Source organism: Pleurodeles waltl, chromosome 11, assembly GCF_031143425.1.
Source record: "Pleurodeles waltl isolate 20211129_DDA chromosome 11, aPleWal1.hap1.20221129, whole genome shotgun sequence".
NCBI lineage: Eukaryota > Metazoa > Chordata > Amphibia > Caudata > Salamandridae > Pleurodeles > Pleurodeles waltl.
In genome coordinates this window covers 540,539,114-540,566,151 of record NC_090450.1, presented here as the reverse complement: position 1 = coordinate 540,566,151, position 27,038 = coordinate 540,539,114, and the positions used below count along the sequence as shown (strand labels likewise).

The following is a 27,038-nucleotide window of genomic DNA, read 5'->3' as shown; positions in this document are numbered from 1 at the left end:
GATCATCCATGTTGTGGGGAACATTTTGCATACCAGGAACTGGATCAGAGGTTTGGTCTGAACAGGAAATCTAGCCTCGGAAGGAACTGGGATCAAGGCAGAGGAAATCGAGTCTGGTTACAAACAGACTGGTTGCCACTTTGAAATCTCATGGTGAGATACAGAACTAAAGCGAGCGACTAAAGTTTGTGGACAGAAACCAGTGTCCAAATCATGTTCAGGGCTGGCCCTGGTAGGATCTGTACAAAAGGGACTGGAATGGATGAAGGGCCCAGGGTGGAAGTCTGTTCCATTGTCAGAGCGGGCCCAGGTATGGGCCCCAAGGGGTTGGTTGGAAATGAGTGAGGGTCCACCGCCAAATCATGTTCAGGGCTGGCCCTGGTGGGATCTGTACAGAAGGGACTGGAATGGATGAAGGGCCCAGGGTGGAAGTCTGTTCCATTGTCAGAGCGGGCCCAGGAATAGGCCCCAAGGGGTTGGTTGGAAATGAGTGAGGGTCCACCGCCAGAAGTCCACCTGGAGCCTGTTGCAGTGCTGTGGAGCCAGAGCATAAGAAAGAGCAGTAGCATGACCTCCTTGAAGGCCACTATTTTTTGCGGGGTAGACATCGACCTGGAGAATTCAGGGTGCTCCAATGCCAGTTGCTGGACTGGATCAGAGTCTGAAGATGCTTCTGGAGTGTGATATTTCATTTGACGGCCTCGCTCCTTCTCACCTGATTTTGAGCAGTAGGATGGGGTTGAGACTCACTTAACTCTCCTGTACATATTGTGTGTTTTCAACTTTGACATACCTGATGACTTTGAGTGGGAAGTGGCATCGTGCTGGATCACCTTCATGAATGACACAATGAACAGCCCTGTGACTTTAGTGCTGGATTATGTTTCAAACACATCCTCTTTTTGCATTTAATAACACAGCATTTTGCCTCTAACTCCTGGATTGCCCGCAAGTGGATGGGGGCACAGTATTCTCATGTTTTTTAAGTCATGCCCGAAGTCCTAGCACCAAACGCACACATCATGTGGGACTTCTGCTTCCTACAATTACAAAACGGAATGAACCAGCCATTTTCGGGGAAGAAGTCTTCCCTGGTGAACTGTTGTGTTAATTATGGAGTTGTTGGAAAACCAACAAAGCTGGGAGTGGAGCTAAGAATCAGCATCAAACATGCAGAACTGATGTCAGCACGGAGGAGTGGTGCTTATATCCAGCTCCACTATGTCACTGGTAAAGTGGTACTGAGTCACTGTGGAGCCGCAGGGTCCCACCTATCAGCGTGCAGGAGCTCTCCTGAAAAATCATCTCTGTATCCATTCTTGTGCTGGGATTAATCTAATGGTGAAAAATCTGCACTTGGAAGTATTCATCGGAAATGTTACATTTATTTATAATATAACTTCTGTTGTTTTTTTTTTTTTCCCCAACGTTAATATCTGAATGGTACTCTTGGCACTTCCCAACACAATGTTCCTCCTGCGCACTGCGTATCTTCAAATTTTAACTTGTTGCAGTATAAATGAATCCTCGTGTGCTGTCTGGATATGTGCAGTGTCTCGGTCTGCACTCTAAGAACCTCAAATGTGTGCTGGTGGAAGAAGAGCGGATGAGGGAACGTAATTCGCACTTCACAGCGTTTCATACTACGGTGTTCAGCGTCAACCCCTAATGAAGGGTCTAATGATCCGAAACGCACTGGGTCTATAAAATGAAGATGTGACAATGCAGTCCGAAATACATTGAATGATGTGATATTAACACTAGTACACTTACAAGAAATGTGAATTTTCACAATGAAAACGACTTGTGGAAGAGATTCACACCGATGAATAAAAAATTAATGCATAACAATTTGTTTTATTGAATTCTTCAAACTTGGTGAACCAGTTAATGTGGTGGGAACCCACGAGGACGTAGAAATAGTGAGTGGGGAAGCTGGTCAGTGGTTACACCACCAGCTCACATTTAAACTCTTGGCACTTGTCATCTTTCTTTCAAGTCGTTATTCTCCGATGCATTTCAAAAGGAATGGAGGCCCAAGATCATTTTTAATTTGATGTGGATGCTACAATGGCAGACACGATAATACATGGAAGAACTGCCACTATCTTTTCCCACAAAGCAACCCAGTCTTCAGGCCATTTTGCAGGGGGCGTGGATATTGACCAACACACACTGATAGCTCCAGGATCTATATAAAAGGCTTTATAGTAGTGAGGGCAGAATTGACAGCATTACATCAAACATCAAAAAGGTCTACGAGTGCTTCTTTGTAAATGACTGCGGAGGGCGTGTTCCCTTTTTACCTGGTTGGTTTGGCTCCCCATGTATGTGGCATGTGCCATGTGTCATATCTCGTGTACTTCTCTCTGGTCAGCTCTTGTTTGGATTTGAGCTACATACTCAGTGACACTGGAATAGTAAAGCAGGCGTAGAGCATACTATGTATGAGGGGTGAAAAAAATCTGCATCAGGAAAGGTAAATTATGCGACATAAAGTGAAACATTTTGTGACTTTATTTTGTCATTTTTAGACGAGTTAACACCGGAAAATGTTTCAACTCACTGCTATCAGTTTAACACCTAAATAAGCAATCAGCAGCTCACCTTTGCAAAATGCCTGCCACTGCATTTACTACCATGTGATGTGTCTGACCTACATATATCTTTACAAATCTGTAAATTATCCAGCAGATGACGTTATTAGTGTGGCAAATCCATACGTACGTGGAAAACGCCGCAGCGGCAGAAATGCATAATAATGTATAATGTTAATTTGGGCTTTTACACACTCACCTGCACACCAGGCTCCCCGTGTGGTCCTGTCTGCCCCTGGAAACACAAGAATATCCCATGTTATGTTACTTATCGTAAATTGAGCAGTGCAAGATATTATGATGGGTGCTTTATAACATTGTGAGAGATGTTAGTCTGAACTCCTGTTAACTAATCCGTAACTTAAACTCCTGCTTTACCAGTTAACATTCCAGGCTCTGATGTGTTCCCAGATCTTCCTGCAACTGCCCAATATTCTCCCCAGATTGTGGTGTACCACTGAGACTCGGAAGACCCTGCATAACATCACAAGCTTAATGTTAACATGTTCATGCCAACAGGAATCCTGTGAAGGGCAGAGGCTGCTGGGAAATTCAAATTTTGCCCACAATAGTCCAGGAGCACCGAGCAAGACCTTGAGACAAGAAGATAGGCTGGAGGAGGGCTTGAGATGAGAAGCTCACACATAGGCTGATGCCTCAAGGCTAAATAGGTCCCAGCTACGGAGGGGACGGTAACAAAACAGCTAATACATACTGCATTCTTGGAAAATAACCACAGGTAAATCCACCTGGGGCACTTCCTGCTAACTATGTTCTAATCTGTCAAAAACAAGGAGCTGCTTCTGGTCGTTTATTTCACCTGCTAATGTATAAGCAGACCCTGCTATCCAAAAAGCGCCATTCTTCTGCAGAAGAACCTCCTCTCTATTAGGCAATAATATACCACTCTACATTTAAATTGCTGTGTTAGATGTGCGACAGGAGGAGCAGTCGCCATATATAAAGAGCACACTATACAAAGGTAGCGCCCCTGGCACCCCAAAGTCCTCCTTAATTGAATGAGGGCCATAAGACTCGGTAAAAGAAGTAGTTCATTATTTAATTGATTTACATAAAAATCCGCCTTTGGAGGTTAACGTTTTACAACCTAATAACAACATGAATATAATAATTTGTAGCAACTCGAATTCTTAAATAAAACACAAATTAACATCACATCAAAACAGACAATGTATACAAATTGAAAATCAGTTTGAAAAACGTACAAACGTGTAGTGATCAGTTATTGTGGACAGTGCACATATACATTGTTTTGCTTCTTGTTTAAACCCTTCGCTGCCAGGCCTTTTTCCCCTCCTGTGCCAGGCCTTTTTCTGCCTATTTGGAATAGTTCTCACCTAGGCCCTCATAACGTTTTTTCCACATAAGCTACCCACGCCAAATTTGCATCCTTTTTTCCCAACATCCTAGGGATTCTAGAGGTACCCAGACTTTGTGGGAAGAAATTAGCCAAAATACAGTGAACATTTTGTTTTTTTCCAAAAAATGGGGAAAAAGGGCTGAAGAAGGCAGCTTGTGTTTTTTCCCCTGAAAATGGCATCAACAACGGGTTTGCGGTAGCAAGATCACCATCTTCCCAGCTTTCAGGAACAGGCAGACTTGAATTGGAAAACCCCATTTTTCAAAACAATTTTGACATTTTACTGGGATATACCCCATTTTTCCAGTTAGTGACCAAAATGGGTGAGAAACCAATGCTGGATCCCAGAAAGCTAAACATTTCTGAAAAGTAGACAAAAATCTGAATTCAGCAAGGGGTCATTTGTGTAGATCCTACAAGTGTTTCCTACAGAAAATAATAGCTGAAATAAAAAAATATTGAAATTGAGGTGAAGAAAACAGCCATTTCTCTCCACGTTTTACTCTGTAACTTTTTCAGCGATGTCAGATTTTTAAAAGCAATATATCGTTACGTCAGCTGGACTCTTCTGGTTGCGGGATATATAGGGCTTGTAGGTTCATCAAGAACTCTAGGTACCCAGAGGCAATAAATGAGCTGCACCTTGCAAAGGGTTTTTATTCTGTACCAAGTATACAGCAATTAATTTGCTGAAATATAAAAAGTGAAAAATAGGTATCAAAAAAACCTTTGTATTTACGAAATGGCCACAAGATAAGGTGTTGAGAAGCAGTGGTTATTTGCACATCTCTGAATTCCGGGGTGCCCATACTAGCATGTGAATTACAGGGCATTTCTCAAATACTGTAGACGTATTTTTTACACACTGCCTTACATTTGGAAGGAAAAAATGTAGAGAAAGACAAGGGGCAATAACACTTGTTTTTCTATTCTGTGTTCCCCCACTTCTCCCGATAAAAATGGTACCTAACTTGTGTGGGTAGGCCTAGCGCCCATGAAAGGAAATGGCTCAAAACACAATGTGGACACATCACATTTTTTCACAGAAAACAGAGGTGTTTTTTGCAAAGTGCCTACCTGTGGATTTTGGCCTCTAGCTCAGCCGGCACCTCTGGAAACCTAGCAAACCAGTGCATTTGTGAAAACCAGACACCTAGGGGAATCCAAGATGGGGTGACTTGTGGGGCTCTGACCAGGTTCTGTTACCCAGCATCCTTTGCAAACCTCAAAATTTGACCAAAAAAACACCTTTTCCTCTCATTTCGGTGACAGAAAGTTCTGGAATCTGAGAGGAGCCACAAATTTCCTTCCACCCAGCATTCCCCCACGTCTCCAGATAAAAATGGTACCTCACTTGTGTGGGTAGGCCTAGCGCCCACGAAAGGAAATGCCCAAAAACACTATCTTGACACATCAAAATGATCAAATACAAAACTACTTGTTTTTGCAGGGGGTCACCTGCGTTTTTGGTCCTGGGCTCAGCAGCCTTCTAGGGAAACCTACCAAACCCAGACATTTCTGAAAACTAGACACCCGAGGGAGTCCAGTGAGATGTGACTTGCGTGGATCCCCCAATATTTTCTCACCCAGAATCCTCAGCAAACCTCAAATTTAGCTAATAAATCACTTTTTTCACACATTTCTGTGTGGGATCACCGCACTGGGACACATTTCATACCACCCAATGTTCCCCTCAGTTTCCCGGTAAAAATGATACCTCATTTGTGTAGGTGGACCAAGTTTTTGTGAAAGGGAAGAGCCAAAATCATGTCGATATTGAGGGGGAACAAAGGGGGTCCAAAAGGGCAGTTTGGAAAAAAACATTTATAGGCTGACAAGTGCAGCAGAATTTTTATCGGTATAGATGAGACAATGCTGGGTGGTAGGAATTTTGTGGATTCCTGCAGATTCCGGAAGGTTCCATCACAAAAACGTGGGCAAAATGTGCGATTTCCAGCAATGTTGGAGGTTTGCAGGGGATTGTGGATATGTGGCAGTGGGTGAGGCAATAGTAAGGACAACTAGGCGTAGTTAGGGTTTTGAGTGGTCTCTTTATTGTTCTAGTTGTGTCTGACCATACTTCTATACATATATATAGATTATTGGTCTTCTAATCCTAGGTTGTTTTCTTCTTTTCCAGACTTCCTCTTCACAGGCAGAGATATTCCACGTGGATCTCCCATTATTGGACCGGAAAACAAGAGGAACGGAAAATAGGGTAAGTGTGGGGGTTTTAGGTTTGCAGAGCTCTTGTAGATAAAAAGAAAAGAGAGTGAGTGAGAGAGAGAGAGAGAGAGAGCACCTAATCTCCAGGAGTCAGTGATATTCTGGGGTCAGACTGAGGAAGGAAAGTCACCTCTGTGTACTGTTTAGATAGGTAGTGGCACAAGTTGGGTTTTTGTTGTTCTATTTCTCCTAGGTCTCCTGTATAGAAATCTTATTTAAGAGCTTCCCTTCCCTCTCCTCCTCCCTGTCGTCTTCTCCCTCCACTCCTCCCGCCCCTCTGTTCCCTTCTCTCGTATCCCTCTCCTTTCCCTAGTTTAATCTGACTCTGTCCTTTAAAAAGGACCGTACCTGGTATAGCCACGTCCCTCCTGGGACGTGGCGGGATTCTCAGCCGTCTGTTTCTTCCTCTTTGGTCGGGGTCACGTTGGTACCGCACATCTTCGGGCTTGCTGTTGGTGTAAGGATGTCGTTCTTCTCCTCGGTTCCGTTTTCGTTCTCTTCTCTTACACCTCCGGCGTCTTCCATAAATGGAGCTCTTCTTTTCTGTAGTCCGTCTTCCATTTTTACTAGTTCGGGAACCCGGATATCCGGGTTCCCCGTGTGGGCGTCCTCGTTGCCTTGACAACTATGTAGTAGCTCGGGAATCCGCCCAGTAGGAATCCCGAGGTCTCCGCCATCATGCTGCGTGGAAGGAAATAGGGGCTCCGCTCCCGATTCTTCCTGTCTTGTAGCCGGTACCATCAGCTGCCGGCTACAGGGTACAAAAATGGTGTGGGTGCATGTGAAAAACACCACCCTGAAATCACCCAGATGTTTAGTTTTCAGATGTGTCTAGGTCTTGTGGATTTTACTACATGGGAGTGTCCCAAAGTCCATAAAGTGCAGCCCTCACCATTCCAAGTGGGACGATTTTGAGAGTAAGCCAAGTTCTCATGGCCCAAATGTAAAAGTAAAACCCAAAATAATCAAATGACTTCTTGCTTGCTGTGGGATAAGATGTTTTAGAGTGCGGGGGAGAGCTGAAATACTGCTACCCCCTTCAGTGGAGGTGGGGGCGTAACCAGGTCCATAGTGGTTGGTAGCCACCACCCCAATATTTTTTGTTTTTTTTAAATTCCCTGGCATCTAGTAGACTTTCTGCCCCCCCGGGGTGTGGATCAGGGGTAATTGCCCCATCTGCCCACTGGTGGGCAGAACAACTTTGGACCCATTTATTTGGGGTGGGGGTATGGCCATACCCCCACCCTCTTATTTTTGGAGAAAAAACTTCCCTGGCCTCTGGTGGGCTTTCTGCCCCCCCTTGGGGCAGATGGGCCTTCCAAAAATAGGCCCAGCTGCCCCCAATGGTGGGCAGATATGGCCAACAGTAATGTGCCCCCATGGGGAGTGACCCTTACCCAAGGGGCTGCCTTCCTAAAGAAAACACACGCATACACACACACCAATCCCTGGTGCCTAAGTGGTTTCTGCCACCATAGGGGCAGATTGGCCAAACAAAAATTGGCCGATCTGCCCCAATGGGGGCAGAAATGGTCTAAATACAATTTGCCCCCCAGGGGAACAACCCTTGCCTAATTGGTCGCTCCCCATCTCTAAAAAACAAACAAACAAAAAGAAAACAGAAGAAACAAATTTGCCCTGGCGCCTAGAGGTTTCTGCCCCCCCTGGGGGCAGATCGGCCTAATAACAATAGGCCGCTCTGCCCCCAGGGGGGGGCAGAAATGGCCTAAAATAAATAAATAAATACATAAATTCATTAATTAATAAAATAAATAACGAGGTGATCTCATCCAAGGCACCCAGGAACCGGTGCCTTGGACGAGATCACCTCGTCCAGGGCGCCCAACAGGTTAATAATAACATTGCTACAAAGGAACACAGGGCCAGATGTACTATTTATTGGTCTCAGAATAATGTTCACAGTTAGTGACCAGTATTTTAGTGATCAGTTAAGATTGGGTCACACTCCAACCTACCTCACAAATATTAATAAGGGAGCTCTCAAATTGCAACTCACTACCACCATGTCTGTGATTGCTTTAAATAATGAAAACCTTTTATTTTAATGGAGTCAGTTTTGCATAAAGGAAATGGGGCGCGTTTAAAAAAAAAAGATTTCTTTTCTTTCAAAGGTTAACAGTTGCTAGTGGTCCCTTGGATCACTGCATACTCTTCAACAACCTTTTTGATTTACATTCAGAAAAGAGAAGGGGTCCTAAGGTGCAAGTAAAATTTGAATGATTTGTGACTGGATTTCGGTCGCAAAACAATACATATGATACTGATTCCCTGATTGGAAGCCCCTTCCAGGTATCAAGTCGGTATCCATTCAGAATCCCTAAAATGAGATTAGGGCATAATAAAAAATAATTTTTAGGGTTGAGCGCAAAGGGCTCCATCCCTGGTGTAATCTCTCTGTGGGCTTTTAACCACGTCCATGTTAAGCTCAACAGTTTGGTTGGTTCGTGGGCTTGCCTTTTAAAACGCGTTTGATTTAATTAGTGGAAGGAATGCATACGTCATGCCTTTTCCAGTGTTTAGCCCGCCTTGAGTGCACCAGCCAACTACTGAAAACATACGAGGCTCCATGTTTTTTGTATGGTTTCTGCACTATTTTCTCTCTTTATTTCATAGGCAGTGCGATCTCGCTGGGCAGTAGTTGAGCGCTTTGCATGGCATCAACCCTGTTCAGGGATAATTCAACTTTTGTTGGTTCCATGGATAATTGCACTTTTGCCGATATGTTTCACTGCAAGCGAACTTCTTTTTCCTTTTGTGTGTTTGCTCTGTGCTCATGGCAGCCGTCGGCTCGCTTATATGAAACTGTTTTACTTTTCAGTTTATGTGGCAAGAAAAGTCTGGTTATGAGTTGACAACGCTAATAGCTTTAACACGAGTAAACGCGAGACCCATTGCATTGCAAATGCTTATCAGTTGCAAAGGCCGAATTGGAGCCTTTGCAACCATTAAAATGCTTGGTACTTCGGGTCCAAATTTCTTCAAAGGCGAGATTGTGCTTGGGACAGTGAAACAAAACTTGATTAAGGACCTTAAACTGTTAACTTCCAGGGGAAGTTTTGATCACTGAAAGAATAAACTACTGAGAACTACAGACAGGGCATAATTCACTCTCTCCAGGCTTCAATCCAGTGCAACCTGTGATGTGCTAACTGGAGCGGGCTGATCATTCCAAAGATGCATGTGTGTACTATAATGTATGCTCCATAGAGTTCCCACCTTATGATATCTACATTGAAATGTCTGCAGCTTCTATTTTGCATGCCCAGGAACTGACTTTGACTTACCACGCATTTCCATAAGTCCACTCACACCGCCAGATGTACAAATAGCCTCTATTACAGTAATACAATCTGTGGATGCGATGTAAATTCACATGAGACTACAATAAAGGAATCCACCAGCACTGACCAGTTAAGGGTTGAATGGATGGGGGAGGGGTACACCTATACTCATACTAAGCCCTAGTAATACCTGCACACCCAAAGTATGTGGCAGGATATACTTTTACTCGCTGTTTTCTTCAGACTACTGCTAGCGTAGGTGTATAAATAAAAATTATTAGCGAGTGTTCATGTATTCTGAATAAGTGATTTGCATAGAAAATATAGTAATGTAGAAAATAATGCACGCATTTGAAATTGTGATTACAAAGAGTGGTCACCAATGTTCACAAAGTGTACTTACTAGAGAATTAATACTGCGAAATATTGAACATATGTTTGACTAATGTAGTAATATGTCATTAAGGGTTATGTATTATGCCAGTGGCCTCCAAACTTTTTAATGCCGCGCCCCCCCAGTTGAAAAATAAAAATCATTGGGGCCCCCTCAGAATTGTTCACAATTATTTTATAAAGATGGCAATGTTTAAATAAGTCTAGACTTATTTAAACATTGCAGTTAAGTACTGTTACCTTTTTTTAATGCAATAACATGTTTCTGCTTAAAACAAAACACTGTTATCTGTGTAATGCTTCTTTTGGCCAGAGTCTGGCGTCCCCCCTGGGATCACTTGAGGCCCCCCTATGGGGGCCCACCCCACAGTTTGAAGTCCCTTGCATTATGCTCTAGCTTTATTAATTGTAGGCCTTAACTTAGCAAATGTCTTGGCCTAGTTTGCCAGGCCTCATGTCAAAGCTGTATTCCTTAACGTTTAATGAATGGCTGTCCTAGAGAGTTAAACTGTGATTTCATTTCGCCTTGTTTAAAAGTGCTCACAACAGACGTTTTCTCATGAGAACCGACTGCTAGAAGATGCTGTTCTTGTTAATGTAACATTTTATGTGTAATGCATGTGAGACTGACTTTCTCAGGAGAACAATGGAGATACTGACTGGAGTGGAAGCCGCAACAATAGTGTTGCCTGACAAGCCGGATGATGAGGACATTGCAGGACAACCAATCGACGACATGTGAAAGGAGTAATGGTAGAATTCATAGATTTGCAATTTTAGTTTTATTGGACAAAGTGTGAACATACGATTAACTGACCAATAGGGATTTGGGAAGTAGTTTTACTAGTTTTAATATAATGACACTGCAAAGAGAGAAGAGAGGCTCATTCTTGCTCATTTTGCGTCTTGACAAGAGACATGCTTAACTATAATGCTTAAAGACTTTGCGTTTTCTGAACTTTGATGTTGAATCCTGACGCCTTGCTGATCGACTAATGCCTGAGGACCAAGACTGACTCTGCTTGCTGATCCACAATGAGGATAGGTATTATAAACTAGACCGTTGACTATTATGCACATTTGCTTTTTCTTTTAGGTACCAACTGCACTGTTTTGATAGAGCCATAGTTAGATGTTTTTTTTCCAAATTTGTGTTACTAAATTGTTTTGCATGAAGCCCAACATGCTGATGCTAATCTGATGTTAGTTAAGGATCCTCACTAATAAAAATTGTGCTAATAGGGAATAATGCTTGAGGAATTTCTCTGCTGAATTCGAATGTATATAGTCACTGTGACGCAGTTGACTTTGTTATTAATTTGCACCATAACCTTAGAATGTGTTGTAGATCAAGCTTTGATTAAATTACATTTCTTTCGCCAATTTGGACAGCCAGTGTTTCTGTATGTGTTTCATTTGGTATTGAGATTAATGTACATGACTTTAGCATTGTTAATACAGGAAAATAAGTATTCCAACTTTTACTAAAAGGTGTGGCTATTCATGACTGAACAGTCATGGTGCATGACAATTACTGACTCCATTAATTATTACTGTTATTGATTATTGGTGATTATTGATATTGTGTATTGATTATGTACTGGAGCTACGGTAAGAACATCTTAATTGCGAGTCAAAAGGATCATCGACCTATTCGCGTCCCCTTGTAAGTTTACTTATTAAGGTCAGATGTGCTAACAGAGATGGTAGCAGACTGATGGGTAGTCTTCTTAAGAGCTTACCATAGACGTCCGGTATAGAATAACAGGTGTTAACAGTATTGGTAAAGAGAGGTGAAAGTTCATTATTACTGACATTTGGATTTTGTTTTTCAATTATGCTAATTGGAGAGAACATGTTCCCTGAAACCCAAAAATGACTTTCCTGGAAATCCTGGATCCTACTAATGGGTATTTGAGGATGTCCTTGGCGTTATAGTGACTGTGTGAATGAAGTAGGTTGCGCTTGCATGGCTTATGCAAATCGTAGGTGAATTGTGAGGTTTGTGAGGGTTTAGGGAGTGTGCGTACTCCAAATGAAGTTGTAGGAGTGAGCGTACGCTGCAGTGTGAGAGTAGGGAAGTCGGCAAACTTCACATGTGTGTGGTGCTTTGTGCTAAAAAATTGTCCACGTGGCTGTTGATGTACGGACCTTGTGTGGTTTAAGACTCCGGAGTATATTGAGAAGTGTATGAGACACTTGGTTTTGTGTTGTACTCTGTCTGGTTTAGTAAGTTAATCAGGAGTGGTCAATAAGTCAGAGTGTGAGTTAAAATTGAATGAAAGAAAGTGTTGACTGAGATTTGATGAGTCCTATGTGCACCAGGACAGACCCATTGATCAGTTGAGTGTAAAATTTGCGGGTCGGATTTTGCTTGCGAATCTGGGAGACCGAGAAAGAAGGAGTAGCTGTAAGTGCAGGAAGAGCCGTCAGTGAAAAATCCATAAGTATGTATGTATGTATGGAGTTTTTATAAAGCACATTCCGGCCCGGGGGCATCGAAGCGCTAACTAAGGTGAGGCAGTGCACTGTCTAAAGAGAGAAAGGTGCCGGCTATCGGGGAAACATAAGGTTTCTGAAGTGATTGTGTTACCTTTCCTGTAGTAAACCAGCAGATTAATTTTTTTGTTGGTGCTCGCAATTTTTGCATTAGTTCGTGTGAATCGGAGTTTGGGAGGACATGCCGCAAGACTTTGTCAGCCACAATACGTGTGAGTGTGATGTCACTGGAGCTGCGCTGGGATAGGTCAGTTAGTGAGAAGGGTCGCGCACTATTGGCAGCTGTCCGTGAGAGGCAATTGGTTGAGAAAAGTAGGTGAAAGGAATCTTGGGATTAAAAGTCACTCCTGATTTGATTTTGATTAACAAAAGGTCGAAAAGATGACATTTTTCAAAGCATTAAAGAGTGCCCTAAGGGGAGATACTTATATTACAACAAGTATAGGCGAGGCTACACCACCAGATGGTACATCAGCTTACACTGTAATGGAAGAGAAGGGTGTTGCGCCATGTCTTTGGCTAAAGCAATGGTGCAAGTTGACAGAAAAGGATGGGAACTTTGTGTTTCCTACAAATGAGACATTCAATTTGAGGGTTTTGGAGCATTTAAGGATGGTGCTATATGAATCGAAGCCCCTTCCGAGACGAGCACAGTTTGAGGCATTAGCGATTTGGGAGTTAGTAGCCAGAGAGCAACAGCAACAGCAACAGAAATTTGAGAGGAGGATGAGAAAGGCAGAAAAGACTTTAACAGAGGCTAGGTGGGGCAGTGCTCAGAGAGTTTGGAGGATGTAGACTTTGCACGGAATTAAGTTAGTTCCGGCAATTACGCAGGACAATGTGAAGGAAGGAAGGAAAGCTACTAGGAAGACTAACAGAAGTCCGTCTGAAAGTAGGGAAGCTAGAAAGTCTTCAACAGTGGAGGACGAATCAGATGATGATGAGCTTATTACACAGTTATTACGCAGTTATTGAGAAATCGCCCACCACAATATATAGCACATGAGAGTGGTCCAAGTACCAGTGCTGATCCGACAGCCCTGGCACAGGTTAATGGGACTTAGGGCTAGATGTAGCAAGATATGCTTTTGCGAGTCTGAAATTGCGAGTCGGTGCGACTCGCAATTTCAGACTCGCAAAAGCATATGCAGAATGGTGTCTCAGACACCTTCTGCGACTCGCTATGGGGTCGCAAAGACCCACCTCATTAATATCAAAGAGGTGGGTCGCTTTTTGCGACCCCATAGCGAGTCCCTGCACTCACAGGACTTCAGCAGGCCTCCATGTCTGTGACTGCTTTTTAAATAAAGCAGTTTTTTTTTTTCATTTTGCAGCCCGTTTTCCTTAAAGGAAAACGAGTTGCAAAATGAAAAAAATACCGAAACCATTTGGTTTAGTTTTTTCAGAGTAGGCAGTGGTCTATAGGACCACTGCCTGCTCTGAAAAAATATTTTTGTCGACATTCACAAAGGGGAAGGGGTCCCATGGGGACCTCTTCCCTTTTGCGAATGAGTACCACTGGTGGTAACTGCGAGTTGCTTTGCGACCGCATTCGCGGTCACAAAGCAAGTCTGAATTGCGATGCGAGTCGCAAATAGGAAGGGAACACCCCTTCCTATTTGCGAGTCGCATTCCCAAATTGCGAGTCAGTACCGACTTGCAATTTGGGAATGAGCATCGCGGGAGGCCGTTTGCATGGCGCAAACTGCGTTTTTCGCAGTTTGCGACATGCAAACGGCTTGCTACATCTGGCCCATTGAGTCCACTGCAGGTTAATGCAAGCCTGACACAGAATGTGATGCAGAGTGGTCTTAATGTGCCTACAACCCCTGTAGTGCAAAATCAGGTGCATCCGCCACAATTTCAGAGAATTTATCCTGATGTGCCCATTATGGAAACGACTTCGAACTTAATGGTGCCTACGGAACAGGTTTATCCGAGACCAATATTGGTTCAGATTGAACCAATTCCACTTTTACTGCTCCAAGTGCAGCCGCAGGTAATGCCAAGATTTACTCCAGTAACAGAGACACAGTCAGCTACCACTCCGATGCTAAATCAGAATATGGGAATTACTGTCCCACAGAGTGTAAGTGCCAAACAGCCCCAGATGCTATATTGCTACCTATTACTGTTGGTCCAGCTGTACCCTTATTTGCGCAGAAGAAACCTACTGTAGGTGAACAGGGAGCAATGTCCCAGAATATAACGAGGGGAGGACATAATGAAAATGTTCAGATAGTCTCTCCTGTGGGAGAGACTTTTGACGGATCAAAATCATTGCTAGACCTTAGTCCATTTGTAGCACTTCCAGATACTATGGCAGGGTCAAACGTTAGCCAGAGTTTGAAATTGATGACACCGCAGACCCGAGTGTAGTTGCACTGCAGGTGCCACCAGTTCAAGCAAGTAACATTTTGTTGCAAGGTTTGACCACTCAGCAGTTGACTGAATGGTTAGACAAGCTGAATACCCCACAGAGTGCTCCTAAGGGAGAGGAGTATTTGAATGATGTTAGGCTAAGCATGGAAGTGGGTGAACTCATTGAGGGAACTATGGGTGTGAATAGGTTAGAATCCTAAACAGAGGCAGAGTTTAGATATTTGTGCCCGAAAATTATGATAGAAGTGAGCAATGTGCATCAGAAACTAGCAGACTTGGCAGAGAAGTACGGCATAGAGATAGAGAAAACTAAACATTTGAAAAGGAGTTACCGATTAGACTTTGAAGCTAAAGATTTTGAACACGAGATCTGCCAGAATGAAGGCACACCTAAAGGAGTTTCTTCAAAGTGCTCAGACCTGGAGAGCATTAGACAAATGGGAAGGCAGATGGGTGAAGAAGAGAGACAAAAGAAAAAGGGATTCTTTGGAGCTAACTGCAAATGTGCAGCAGGATGTGTCCCTTGGAGCAGAAGTGACATTCTGTCATTTACAAATGATTATCCAAAATTGAGAGAGAAGCCAGTAGAGTGGTATCAGCAGACAGACAGGTTTGTGAAACTTGCAAAGTGCCTATGGGAGGATTTCAACACATTACTAGATATAGTAGTTCCAGCTGATCTGTGGATCGAGTGCAAGAGAAATGGAGATTGGTCAACAAGCGAACCAGAGAGAGACAAGAATACAGGTACACCATCGCCTGAGGTTATGAAATTTTACTATAAGGTGATTGAATTTTTGAAATCGAGAATTTCACCAAAGAATATTGATTGGCAAAGAACTGACTGGACAGCTCAGGAAGCAAAGGAGTTGATACATGCATATTATAAGAGATTGTTGCAGTCGTTCAAGAATTACAGTGGTACAGAAACAATTGAATGCTCCATTTTGTCTTCAGATCTGTGGAAGGATTGAGACCTGAAATTAGCCAGATGATTAAGTGTCATTTGATTTGTTGGCAAGCAAAGCTGATTGATGAGGTGCTGCAGTATGCAAAATACTGTAGTGATGAGATTGAGTTGAATCAGAAAAAGTTGAATGAGAAGGTGATGGTGATGCAGATTATAGCAGCTCAAACAGGAGTGTAAGGGAATTTACCGTAGCAGCATCAGGGGAACATGATGTTTCAGCCCCAGATGAGAGGTAGAGGTCATGGAGGAAATATGAATCGTGGTCCAGACTTAGGTGCTGTAGGGGTTCAGAATGATGTGCAGGGAATAAAGAAATTATTGCTATGTCATATTTGCAGAGCCGTAGGACATTGGAAACTGGAGTGTCCAATGATGGTGCAGGAAGGTGTCATTCAGCAGAATAATGACATCAATTCATTCCAGAATGTGAGAGGACCGAGAGTGAGAGGTCCTAATCCTAATTTTCAGAATAATGTGAATCAAGTGCAAAATTTCCAACCCATGCAGCAGGTGCCACGTGTACAAATGTCACAGTTGCAGCCAATGCAACAGCCGGTTCCCATGGTACCTAGACAGCAAATTCAAATACCGCAAGCACCAATGGAATAGGAACAGAATATGTTTTCTCAACAGGTCACAGGTCAGAGGCTTAACCAAAATAGTATCACAGTGCACCAATTCCCGTTACACAGTGAGAAAGGAATAAATGATGATTGGACGAGTGACAGTTCAGATGAGGAGCCATGGGTGCTTGCAACTTCCTTAGAAGTAGATCAAAGAGGTCCCTATGTAAAGGGAAATGTTATGGGTCACAGAGTTTCATTCTTGGTTTACACAGGAGCTGCACGCTCTACAGTGAGAAGTGTATAAGTTATAAATTTGCCCCTTTCAGGTAGAACAGTACAGGTTGTGGGAGTAGCGACCCAGTATTTGACAAACCCTATTGCAGATCCAGTTCAAGTTCAGATTGGCAACTTTCAGGGACTGCACAAATTGGTAGTCTGCGATTCAAGTCCGGTATCACTATTGGGAAGAGACCTGCTGTGTAAAATGAAGTGTTCGATAACTTGTTCAAATGATGGGATTGAGATTCAGACGAATAGCGATGATGAAGATGACCAAGCCCCAGAGACAGAGTGTGAACCTACAAATGAGGAATATCCTCTAATCAAATTCTTCCTGATGTTCACAGTGAAAGAGCTCCATCCTGATTTTCAGGGAACGGTTAAGGAGAAAGTGTGGGATTTGACAGGACAAGAAGTAGGTCTGATAAAGGGAGTTGAGCCAGTTAAAGTTACTGTGAAGCCGAATGTAGTTTTCCCTCAACTTCCGCAGTACCACATGCCGCAAGATGTCCTTATGAAGGTTACCCAGATAATTGCAGACTTTGTAAAGCAAGGGGTTTTGAAGGAAGTATTATGCAGTCCATGTATTTCCTTAATAATGGGTTTGCAAAAGCCCTGAGGGAAAGTTCGAATTGTTCAGGATTTGAGAAAAACAAATGAGATTGTAGTCAAACGTTGTCCTGTGGTGCCAAATCCAGCTGTGATAATGTTTCAGATTCCATGAGATGCTGAGTGGTTCACTGTCATTGATTTGTCACAAGCCTTCTTTTCTGTGCCTCTTTATGAGGATAGCCAATTTCTCTTTTGTTTAAAATTTTCGGATCGAGTTTATTGCTGGTGCAGAATTCCTCAGGGGTTTTCAGAGTCACCTTCCATATTTAATCAGATCTTGAAAAATAATTTGGAGTCGTTGGAATTGCCTTTCCAATCAACCTTGGTGCAGTACATTGATGACTTGCTGATTTCGTCCAAAGCAAGGGACGAGTGCAAGTATGATACAATTGCCCTGCTGAACCATTTGGGAAAGAATGGTGACAAAGGGGGTCAATATGACCCTGGCAGAAGGCGGAGAAGCGGCGGTAAGACCGCCAACAGGCTGGCGGTCTTTTCTTTGTGTATTATGACCATGGCAGTTACCGCCATGGTCATCCGCCGGTTCTCCGTTCTGCCTGCCAGGGCGGAGACAACCGCCGGGCTGGAGACCAGGGTCTCCGGCCCGGCGGCCGTCACTATACCGCCGGCGGTATTTGGACCCGGCTGACCGCCATGGATTTCATGCGGTTTGAAACTGCCATGAAATCCATGGCAGTAAGCACTATCAGTGCCAGGGAATTCCTTCCCTGGTACTGATAGGGGTCTCCCCCACCCCACACTCCGACTCCCTCCCCTACACCCCCCACCACCCCTGCCACCCCCCAAAGGTGGCAGGACCCCCCTCCCCACCCGACCCCCAACATAACATCACTCATACACACACGACAAGCACACAGGCACCACCAACACACATACACGCACCCCCCCGACATACATGCCAACATCCACACACACAGTCAGACATGCACACCCACATTCACACATACACGCACACATCCATACAGACATACCTACAGACACACACACACTCATTCCCATACACACAACACCCCTGCAAGCATACACGCACTCACACACCCCCTCTACATACACGCCCCCCCATGCACGCACACAACACACAACATCCCCGCACCCTCCTACCCTCACGGACGATCGACTTACCTGGTCCGACGATCCTCCAGGAGGGGACGGGAGCCATGGGGGCTGCTCCGCCGACACCACACCACCAACAGAACACCACCACGCCGAATCACAGGACGTGATTCGCTGGGCGGTGTTCTGTTGGCGTGGCAGTGGAGGTGGAGCAACCTCCACTTCCCCGCCGCCCGCCAGTATGGCTGTTGGCGGCTCTCTGTCCATAAAAGGACGGAGAGCTGCCAACGGTCATAATAGGCCGAGCGGCAAACCGCCACCACTGGCGGTCTTCCGCACGGCGGTCTTGGAAAAAGACCGCTGAGGTCAAAATGACCCCCAAAGTGTCTCCGCCTAAATTGCAGTACTGACAAAAAGTAGTGAAATATTTGGGTCACCAAATTGAGGAGGGTTCAAGAAAGATATCCAGAGAAAGGATTACAACCATATTGCAGATAAATCCCCTGACAACATAAAGAGATGTCAGGATGTTTTTAGGGATGGTGGGCTATCGTCACCAATGGATTCCAAATTTTTCAGTCATTTCAAGACCACTACTGAAGCTGACCCACAAGGAAGTCACTGATCCTATAGTGTTAGACCAGGCTGAAATTAAAGCGTTCAGTGAATTGAGAGACAGTATGTGCAAGGCTCCGGCGTTGGGTATGCCTGATTATACGAACCCTTTCACATTGTTTTGTCATGAGCCTGATGCATGTTCTTTGTCAGTCTTGACACAGGTCCATGGAGGTTTAAATCGCTCAGTAGCATATTTTTCAGCTACTTTGGACCCAGTTGCAGCAGCCTTACTGGGTTGTTTGCGTGCAGCTGCAACAGTTGGTCAAAGTCTTGCACAGTGTGAAGGCATTGTGGTGGGACATCCTGTGACTGTAATGTTCCCTCACTCTATTGAGATTCTACTTACAAGGACAAAAACTCAATATTTGAGAGAATGCAGAGACACTGAGAGCAGGATATGCCGTGTGCACCATTACTGGTATTTTGGAAGCTCCTTGGCTTCGAGGAGTATATTCTGCCCAAGTAGCGGAACTGGTAGCCCTTACTACAGCATGCCACATTTCTGCTCAGCTGAAAGTTACCATCTATATGGATAGCCAGTATGGATTTGGAATAGTCCATGATTGTGGCCAGTTGTGGTCACAGAGAAGTTTCATGACCTCTTCTGGTTCACCAGTGAGAAATGGTGAGAGAATTAAAGAATGGTTACATGCCATTTTAATGCCTGAAAAGATTGCTGTGGTGAAATGAAATGCACATATGAAGTCGCAAGACTTTGTGTCATTTGGAAATGGATATGCGGATCAAGTCACAAGGTTTTGCACATTGGACTGTATATCGTTCAAAGACAAGTGGGAGCTGTTACCACAAGAAGATGAGACATGTCCAAGTTTTGCATTGAAAGTAATTGACACTTTGGAAGAATTGAAAATGTGACAAAATAATGCTGGCAGGGAGGAAAAGATTTCATGGAGCAAAATGAAATGAGTGCAAAGACAAGCTGAATTGTAGGTTTCAGAAGAGGGTCGATTGGTTTTGCCAAATAGCCTGTTATCTCATATGGCGAGGTACTATCATGGTCAAGCACATATTGGGAGGGATGCAATGATTTGATTGTTCAAAAATGATTGGTTTAACTCAAAGTTTAGACAAGTTGCTGAAGCAGTTTGCCATCGTTGTGTCATTTGCCAACAACTAAACGTGGGGAAAAGGACAGTGGTTAATTTGAGCCACATTGGAAAAGTGGGAGGTCCATTCAACAGAATGCAGATGGATTTTATTGAAATGCCTGTGTCTGGAGGTTTGAGATACGTGCTGGTGATTGTCTGCATTTTTAGTCACTGGATTGAAGCTTACCCTACACAAAGAAATGATAGTCTCACAGTAGCGAAACTACTGCTTAGGGAACTGATACTGCGTTTCTGGTTTCTGATCTCTTTAGAATCAGATAGGGGAAGTCACTTCAACAATGAATTAATTAAATTACTGTGTGCAGCACTGAACATCGAGCAGAAGTTGCATTGTAGTTACCGCCCTGAAGCATCAGGACTAGTGGAACAGATGAATGGTACCTTAAAGTCAAGAGTTGCAAAGATGTGTGCGTCAACGAATTTGAAATGGCCTGACGAATTGCCTTTACTGTTGATGTCAATGAGAAACACACCCGACAGGAAGACAGGAGATCCTTATGGGCTGAGCCATGAGGTTGCCAGCGGTGCCTGCAAATGCACTTGTCAGCATTACAGATGATATGGTGTTGGACTACTGCAAAGGTCTGGCTGATGTGGTTCGCTCTTTTTCTCAGCAGGAGGAAGCCACCACATTGCCACTGATCCATGACCCAGGACACAATCTGAGAGCTGGAGACTGGGTTGTGGTTTGGAAACACATCAGGAAAACGTGTTTGAAGCCTTGTTGGAAGGGACCTTATCAGGTAGTTCTGACAACTACCACAACTGTGAAATGCGCTGAAATTACAAACTGGGTTCATGCAAGTCACACGAAGAAAATGGCATGTTCGCTGGATCATGAGGAAGAAGAGTTGTTGAGAGTACCAACAACAGTGAAACAAGTCTCAGGGCTGGAAAGAGAACAAAGAGGAACTGAGACCAGATCTGAGCCCATTGAGGACGGTTCAGTCACTCCTATGAGAGACGAAGGAGAAGACATCCAGGAGGGTGACGGAGAGCCTATCTCAATTGAGGCAGCAGGAGAGCCTAGTCGGAGGAAGGCTTTCCCAGAAGCAGACGATCTTGAGAGACAAACAGAGCACTTGCCAGACCCAGAGGGGAAAGGAGTTGAGGTGGACCAAAGCCATTGTGATCTGACTCCTCCTGAACCAGTTGCAGGTCCGTCAAGAGAAAACACAGCCGAACAAGGATCAGGTCCAAGTTGGACTCTGAAGAGAACGTTGACAAAAGGTCCACTGAAAGGAGATAAGTGGCCTAAGTCACAAGTAGAAAGAGGAAAATAAGTGGTTGTTGAGGCAACAATTGAGGAAAAAGTAGATACAACAAGGCGAGCAGATCTAAGTGAAGAAGAATCGAATGGTGATCGAAAGTTGAAAAGAAAGAGAATAGCAAGTCGAAGATATGCATATGCAACTACAAGTGAATGGCAGCAAGAGTTTTTGTCTTTTAGTTTTGACAGGGACATTCTGGGTCAGTATTTTGGCACTTGAAAAAAGCTGATGAATTGAACTGTTGAAGCAATCTGAGAAAAGTCTGAGAAAAGAAGCCATTGAAAGCAAATGGAAGAGACACTGATAACCTGATTTGACTTTTGAAACCTGATTTTGACAAGCTGCTTACCGATTTTGACAAGGGACCCTGGAAGTGAGACTGAACGCTGTAAATAATCGCTGAAAGAAGAGTTGCCTATTTTTGATTTTTGTTGCATGTTTTTCTAAATTTTCTTGTGCTTTCTGATTCTTTACAGATCATGAGTACATTAGTCAACAGAGTAGGAACACTGGGCGCTGTAAATATATGAGTATTGGTTTGGAAATTATGTGTGGGATACTGTTTGTGGTGTTGATTGTGGGTATGTCTGTTCTTGATAAGAGTGAAGGCAACCATACTTCTGCTTTTGAGACAACTACTGCATTAACAGCAACAAAGAGGTTTAGGTTAGATGAGAAATATTTGCATGGCGATACTAATGCGCAAGGAGAACTTTCTTCCAACGTCTTCTAACGCTTATTGGGTGAGTATGTTGAGACGATGGATGTGAGGAATTGTAATGTCTGTACTCAGATTCCTTCATCAGTCGAGGAAGGAGTTACCTACTATAGTTTGCCACTAACATATGTAGTTGTAGTCTGCTACTAACAAGATTTTATAAGCTGGAGTACATACAGTACTTTTACTCGAATTATGATGTTGTGTTTTTGTTTGTTCCTATAATTAGGTATTGGAATACAGTAGCTAAAGATAATGCCATTGTAATAGAGGTTTCTTTGAGCCCACATTGACGTTGGCACAGCTTGTGCATTCAGGAATAATTTGACATGTTCACTTACACCTTTAGAGAAAAGCTTCTTAGGTCACACAGAAGACAGGAGAAATGCATTGAAGGAGAAATTAGAAAAAATCAAATCATTAACATTTATAAAGCGCGCTACTCACCTGTGCGGGTCTCAAGGCGCTAGGGGAAAGAGGGGGTTACTGCTGCTCGAAAAGCCAGGTTTTTAGGAGTCTCCGGAAAGCGGAGTGGTCCTGGGTGGTCCTGAGGCTGGTGGGGAGGGAGTTCCAGGTCTTGGCCACCAGGAAGGAGAAAGATTTCCCACCCGCCGTGGAGCGGCGGATGCGAGGGACGGCAGCGAGCGCGAGGCCAGAGGAACGGAGGAGGCGGGTGGGGACGTAGAAGCTGAGGCGTCGGTTGAGGTATTCCGGTCCCTTGTTGTGGAGGGCTTTGTGTGCGTGGGTGAGAAGTCGAAAGGTGATCCTTTTGCTGACTGGGAGCCAATGCAGGTGTCTCAGGTGTGCGGAGATGTGGTTGTTGCGGGGTACGTTGAGGATGAGGCGGGCCGAGGCATTTTGAATGCGTTGCAGGCGATTTTGGAGTTTGGCTGTGGTCCCAGCGTAGAGGGTGTTGTCGTAGTCCAGGCGGCTCGTGACAAGGGCGTGGGTCACGATTTTTCTAGTGTCGGCGGGGATCCAGCGGAAGATCTTGCGGAGCATGCGGAGGGTGAGGAAGCAGGCGGAGGACACGGTGTTGACTTGCTTGGTCATGGTGAGAAGAGGGTCCAAGATGAAGCCGAGGTTGCGGGCGTGGTCTGTGGGGGTCGGTGCGGTGCCGAGGGCCGTGGGCCACCAGGAGTCGTCACAGGCGGACGGGGTGTTGCCGAGGATGAGGACTTCCGTTTTTTCAGAGTTCAGCTTTAGGCGGCTGAGCCTCATCCAATCTGCGACGTCCTTCATACCCTCTTGTAGGTTGGTCTTGGCGCTGGCGGGGTCCTTGGTGAGGGAGAGTATAAGTTGGGTGTCGTCGGCGTAGGAGGTGATGATGATGTCGTGCTTGCGTACGATGTTGGCGAGGGGCTCATGTAGACATTGAAGAGTGTTGAGCTGAGCGATGAGCCTTGAGGTACGCCGCAGATGAAGAGAAAAAGGCTTAGAGAGAAGGACTTACAAGAATGATTATGTTTATATTTCAATTAAAACACAAGGGAAATTAGCTTCAGATGCACCACACGTAGGGAAACCTAGTATATACAGGCCTTAATTATGCACTGATACTTTGTTTGTGGGAATGAGTGAATGTAGGCATGTGTTTCTGTTTCAGAGTAAATGGACGTTTATGCTGAATGGACAGGACCGGCAATTCCCAGAATTTATTATATCTGTGGTCTTAATGCTTATTACCGTCTTCCAAGAGGATGGTATGGGACATGTTATTTGGGGATAGTTTTTTAAAAGATTTATCAAACGGAGGATTTGAAGAAGTTTCCGAAAGTGACTGAATGTCTCATATGAGACAGAGAAGGGAGACAGTATCTGGTATAGTGGAAGATATATATGGAACAGTGATTCCTTCAGTGGGAGTCATTTTGAATTCGATAAAGATTCAATAGTTGTCTACTATTGTGGATAACATGCTGACAAATTTTTCAGGGGGCATACTCCTGATAGATACTGAGTTAGCTGCTGATAGAGCTACGACTCTTCAGAATCACCTTGCTTTAGACATTCTTTTAGCGAAGGATGGTGGAGTCTGTAGAATGATTAATTATAGGCATTGTTGTTTGTATATTCCTGATAATAGTGAGGAAATTAGAGGCTTAATTACTAATCTAACTAATGAAAGTGTTGATTTGAAAGAATGAAAAGAACTCGGTGTTTGGGGAAAGGTTGGCAACGGTTTTGCTTCAGTGAGAAATTGGCTCAGCAACATTTGGAATGGGATTCTATTGAAAATCTTGCAGGGAATATTAATTATTTTGGTTTGTCTAACTGGAATATGGGGAGTGTGTAAATTATGCAAAATAATTATATTGAAAAGGTTAAAGAATAATCAGGAGGGAAAAATTGTATAGGGAAAATTCAAAAAGTGAACAAAGTATGAAGAGATTGAATTGACAGAATTTTAGCTGATGCAAAAATTTGTGGGTGGTAGTTAGTGTGATGACACATTTAGTTATCAAAGGAGGGATTGCTAGCGCAGGTGTATTAATAAAAAATATTAAGGAGTGTTCATGTATTCTGAATAAGTGATTTGCATAGAAAATATAGTAATGTAGGAAATAATGCACGCATTTAAAATTGTGATTACGAAGAGTTGCCGCCAATGTTCAAAAAGTGTACTTACTATAGAATTAATACTGTGAAATATTGAATATATGTTTGACTAATGTAGTAATGTGTCATATTAATGGTTATGTATTATGCTCTAGCTTTATTAATTGTAGGCCTTAACTTAGCGAATGTCTTGGCCTAGTTTGCCAGGCCTCATGTCAAAGCTGTATTCCTTAACGTTTAATGAATGGCTGTCCTAGAGAGTTAAACTGTGATTTCATTTTGCCTTGTTTAAATGTGCTCACAACAGAAGTTTTCTCATGAGAACCGACTGCTAGAAGATGCTGTTCTTGTTAATGTAACATTTTATGTGTAATGCGTGTGAGACTGAGTTTCTCAGGAGAAGAACAATGGAGATACTGACTGGAGTGGAAGCCGCAACAATAGTGTTACCTGACAAGCCGGATGATGAGGACATTGCAGGACAACCAATCGACGACATGTGAACAGAGTAATGGTAGGATTCATAGATTTGGAATTTTAGTTTTATTGGACAAAGTGTGAACATGCGATTAACTGACCAATAGGGATTTGGGAATTAGTTTTACTAGTTTTAATATAACAACACTGCACAGAGGGAAAAGAGGCTCATTCTTGCTCATTTTGAGTCTTGACAAGAGACGTGCTTAACTATAATGCTTAAAGACTTTGCGTTTTCTGAACTTTGATGTTGAATCGTGATGCCTTGCTGATCAACTGATGTCCTGAGGTCGAAGACTGACTCTGCTTACTGATCCACATTGAGGATAGGTATTATAAACTAGACTGATGACTATTATGCATATTTGCTTTTTCTTTTAGGTACCAACGGCCCTGTTTCGATAGAGCCATAGTTAGATGTTTTTCCAAATTTGTGTTACTAATTGTTTTGCATGAAGCCCAACATGCTGATGCTAATCTGATGTTAGTTAAGGATCCTCACTAATGAAAATTGTGCTAATATGGAATAATGCATGATGAATAACTCTGCTGAATTTGAATGTATATAATTACTTTGACGCAGTTGACTTTGTTATTAATTTGCACCATAACCTTAGAATGTGTTGTAGTTCAAGCTTTGATTAGATTACATTTCTGAGATTAATCTACATGACTTTAGCATTGTTAATATGGGGAAATACATATTCTAACTTTTACTAAAAGGTGTGGTTATTCATGACTGAAAGGTCATAGTGCATGACAATTACTGACTCCATTGATTATTACTGTTATTGCTTATTGGTGATTACTGATACTGTGTATTAATTATGTACTGGAGCTATGGTAAGAACATCTTAACTGTGAGTCAAAAGGTTCATCGACCTATTTGCGTCCCCTTGTAAGTTTACTCCTTAAGGTCCGATGCGCTAACACTACTTTCACCATGTTCTTGCTTTTCTACTTCTCACCAGCTAGCTAATGGCAATGGGAAGGAGAAGCATGGCATGCATGTATCTCACATCAAAGGGATGCTCCCCCCGTGACTCTTCTAAGAGAAGTAGCATGGGATATAGGCCAGCCATGACTCTCAATGCCATGCATCTAGGCTCTCTTCTGGCAGCCCTCTATGACTGGGATCCAGACTCATCAAGGAATGGATGGTCTCTGTGTCTGATTCACCCTCGGTTGGTAACTTTAATGGTAAACTGCATGTTGGTCCCAATTTGATCTTCAGGTAGTACTTTGTGGTATTTGAAAAATCCTTGATTTCCTGGATGAAACTCTAAATTCGGAGAAGTGTCTACCAACTGATTTTTCTCCAGTGTAGTGATAATATTGAGGAAGAGATTTAGCCAGTTGATTTTACTCCTATTTTCAGTTACTACAGAAGTCTAAATTAGCCTCTGACAATCATCCATCCATATCTTGGTGCTGTACTGCTAACCCTGTACCATGACCCTCTCTCTTCAGAAACCAGCAGAGAAAGGTGAGGATAGGCTACCCTGGTGTATCACCTCAAGTGGCTAAAGAAAGGCCCAGTGATCGTCACTTTGCAGGACAGTGCATTCCCCATAGACGGTAGATGCAGCTGCACCTTCAATTTCTGTTCCTGAAATCTGTACAGTAACCCATTCTCACTTGGAATCAATCACTTACAAAAGGCACACTGAAAAAAGTCAGGTCCAATTAAACCATTCAGACTGCCCTCTTGCTACCAACGGATACTGCATAGTTTTCCAAGCCATAATTCACTGTTTGCGGCACTGCAACCTAAGAGAGTCTAGAAACATCCAGCTAGCGGAAATTCTTAATGCAGACAGTCACAGTAGTGACCTAGTTATCAGAGGTGTTGACTCAGTCAGCAGTTAGAGAACCCTAGAACGGGTCAATATTTTCAGAGTTATACCACGTTTCTAAGAGTTACTGGGCAGGACAAAGTAAGGCCATCACTTATTTGCCCCTCACTCGCCTCTCTAAAAAGATC

General features: G+C 43.5%; 1 protein-coding gene across 2 annotated transcripts in view; it reads right to left on the bottom strand.

Annotated features, from left to right (window-relative positions):
- Window positions 1–27,038, bottom strand: part of LOC138265860 (collagen alpha-4(VI) chain-like) — a 946,529-nt gene that overhangs the window by 183,433 nt on the left and 736,058 nt on the right. For both annotated transcript variants that reach the window (XM_069213964.1, XM_069213965.1), the window contains one exon: window positions 2,797–2,832. In XM_069213964.1, the coding sequence (XP_069070065.1) occupies window positions 2,797–2,832 (36 nt within the window). The remainder of the gene's footprint in view (window positions 1–2,796; window positions 2,833–27,038) is intronic.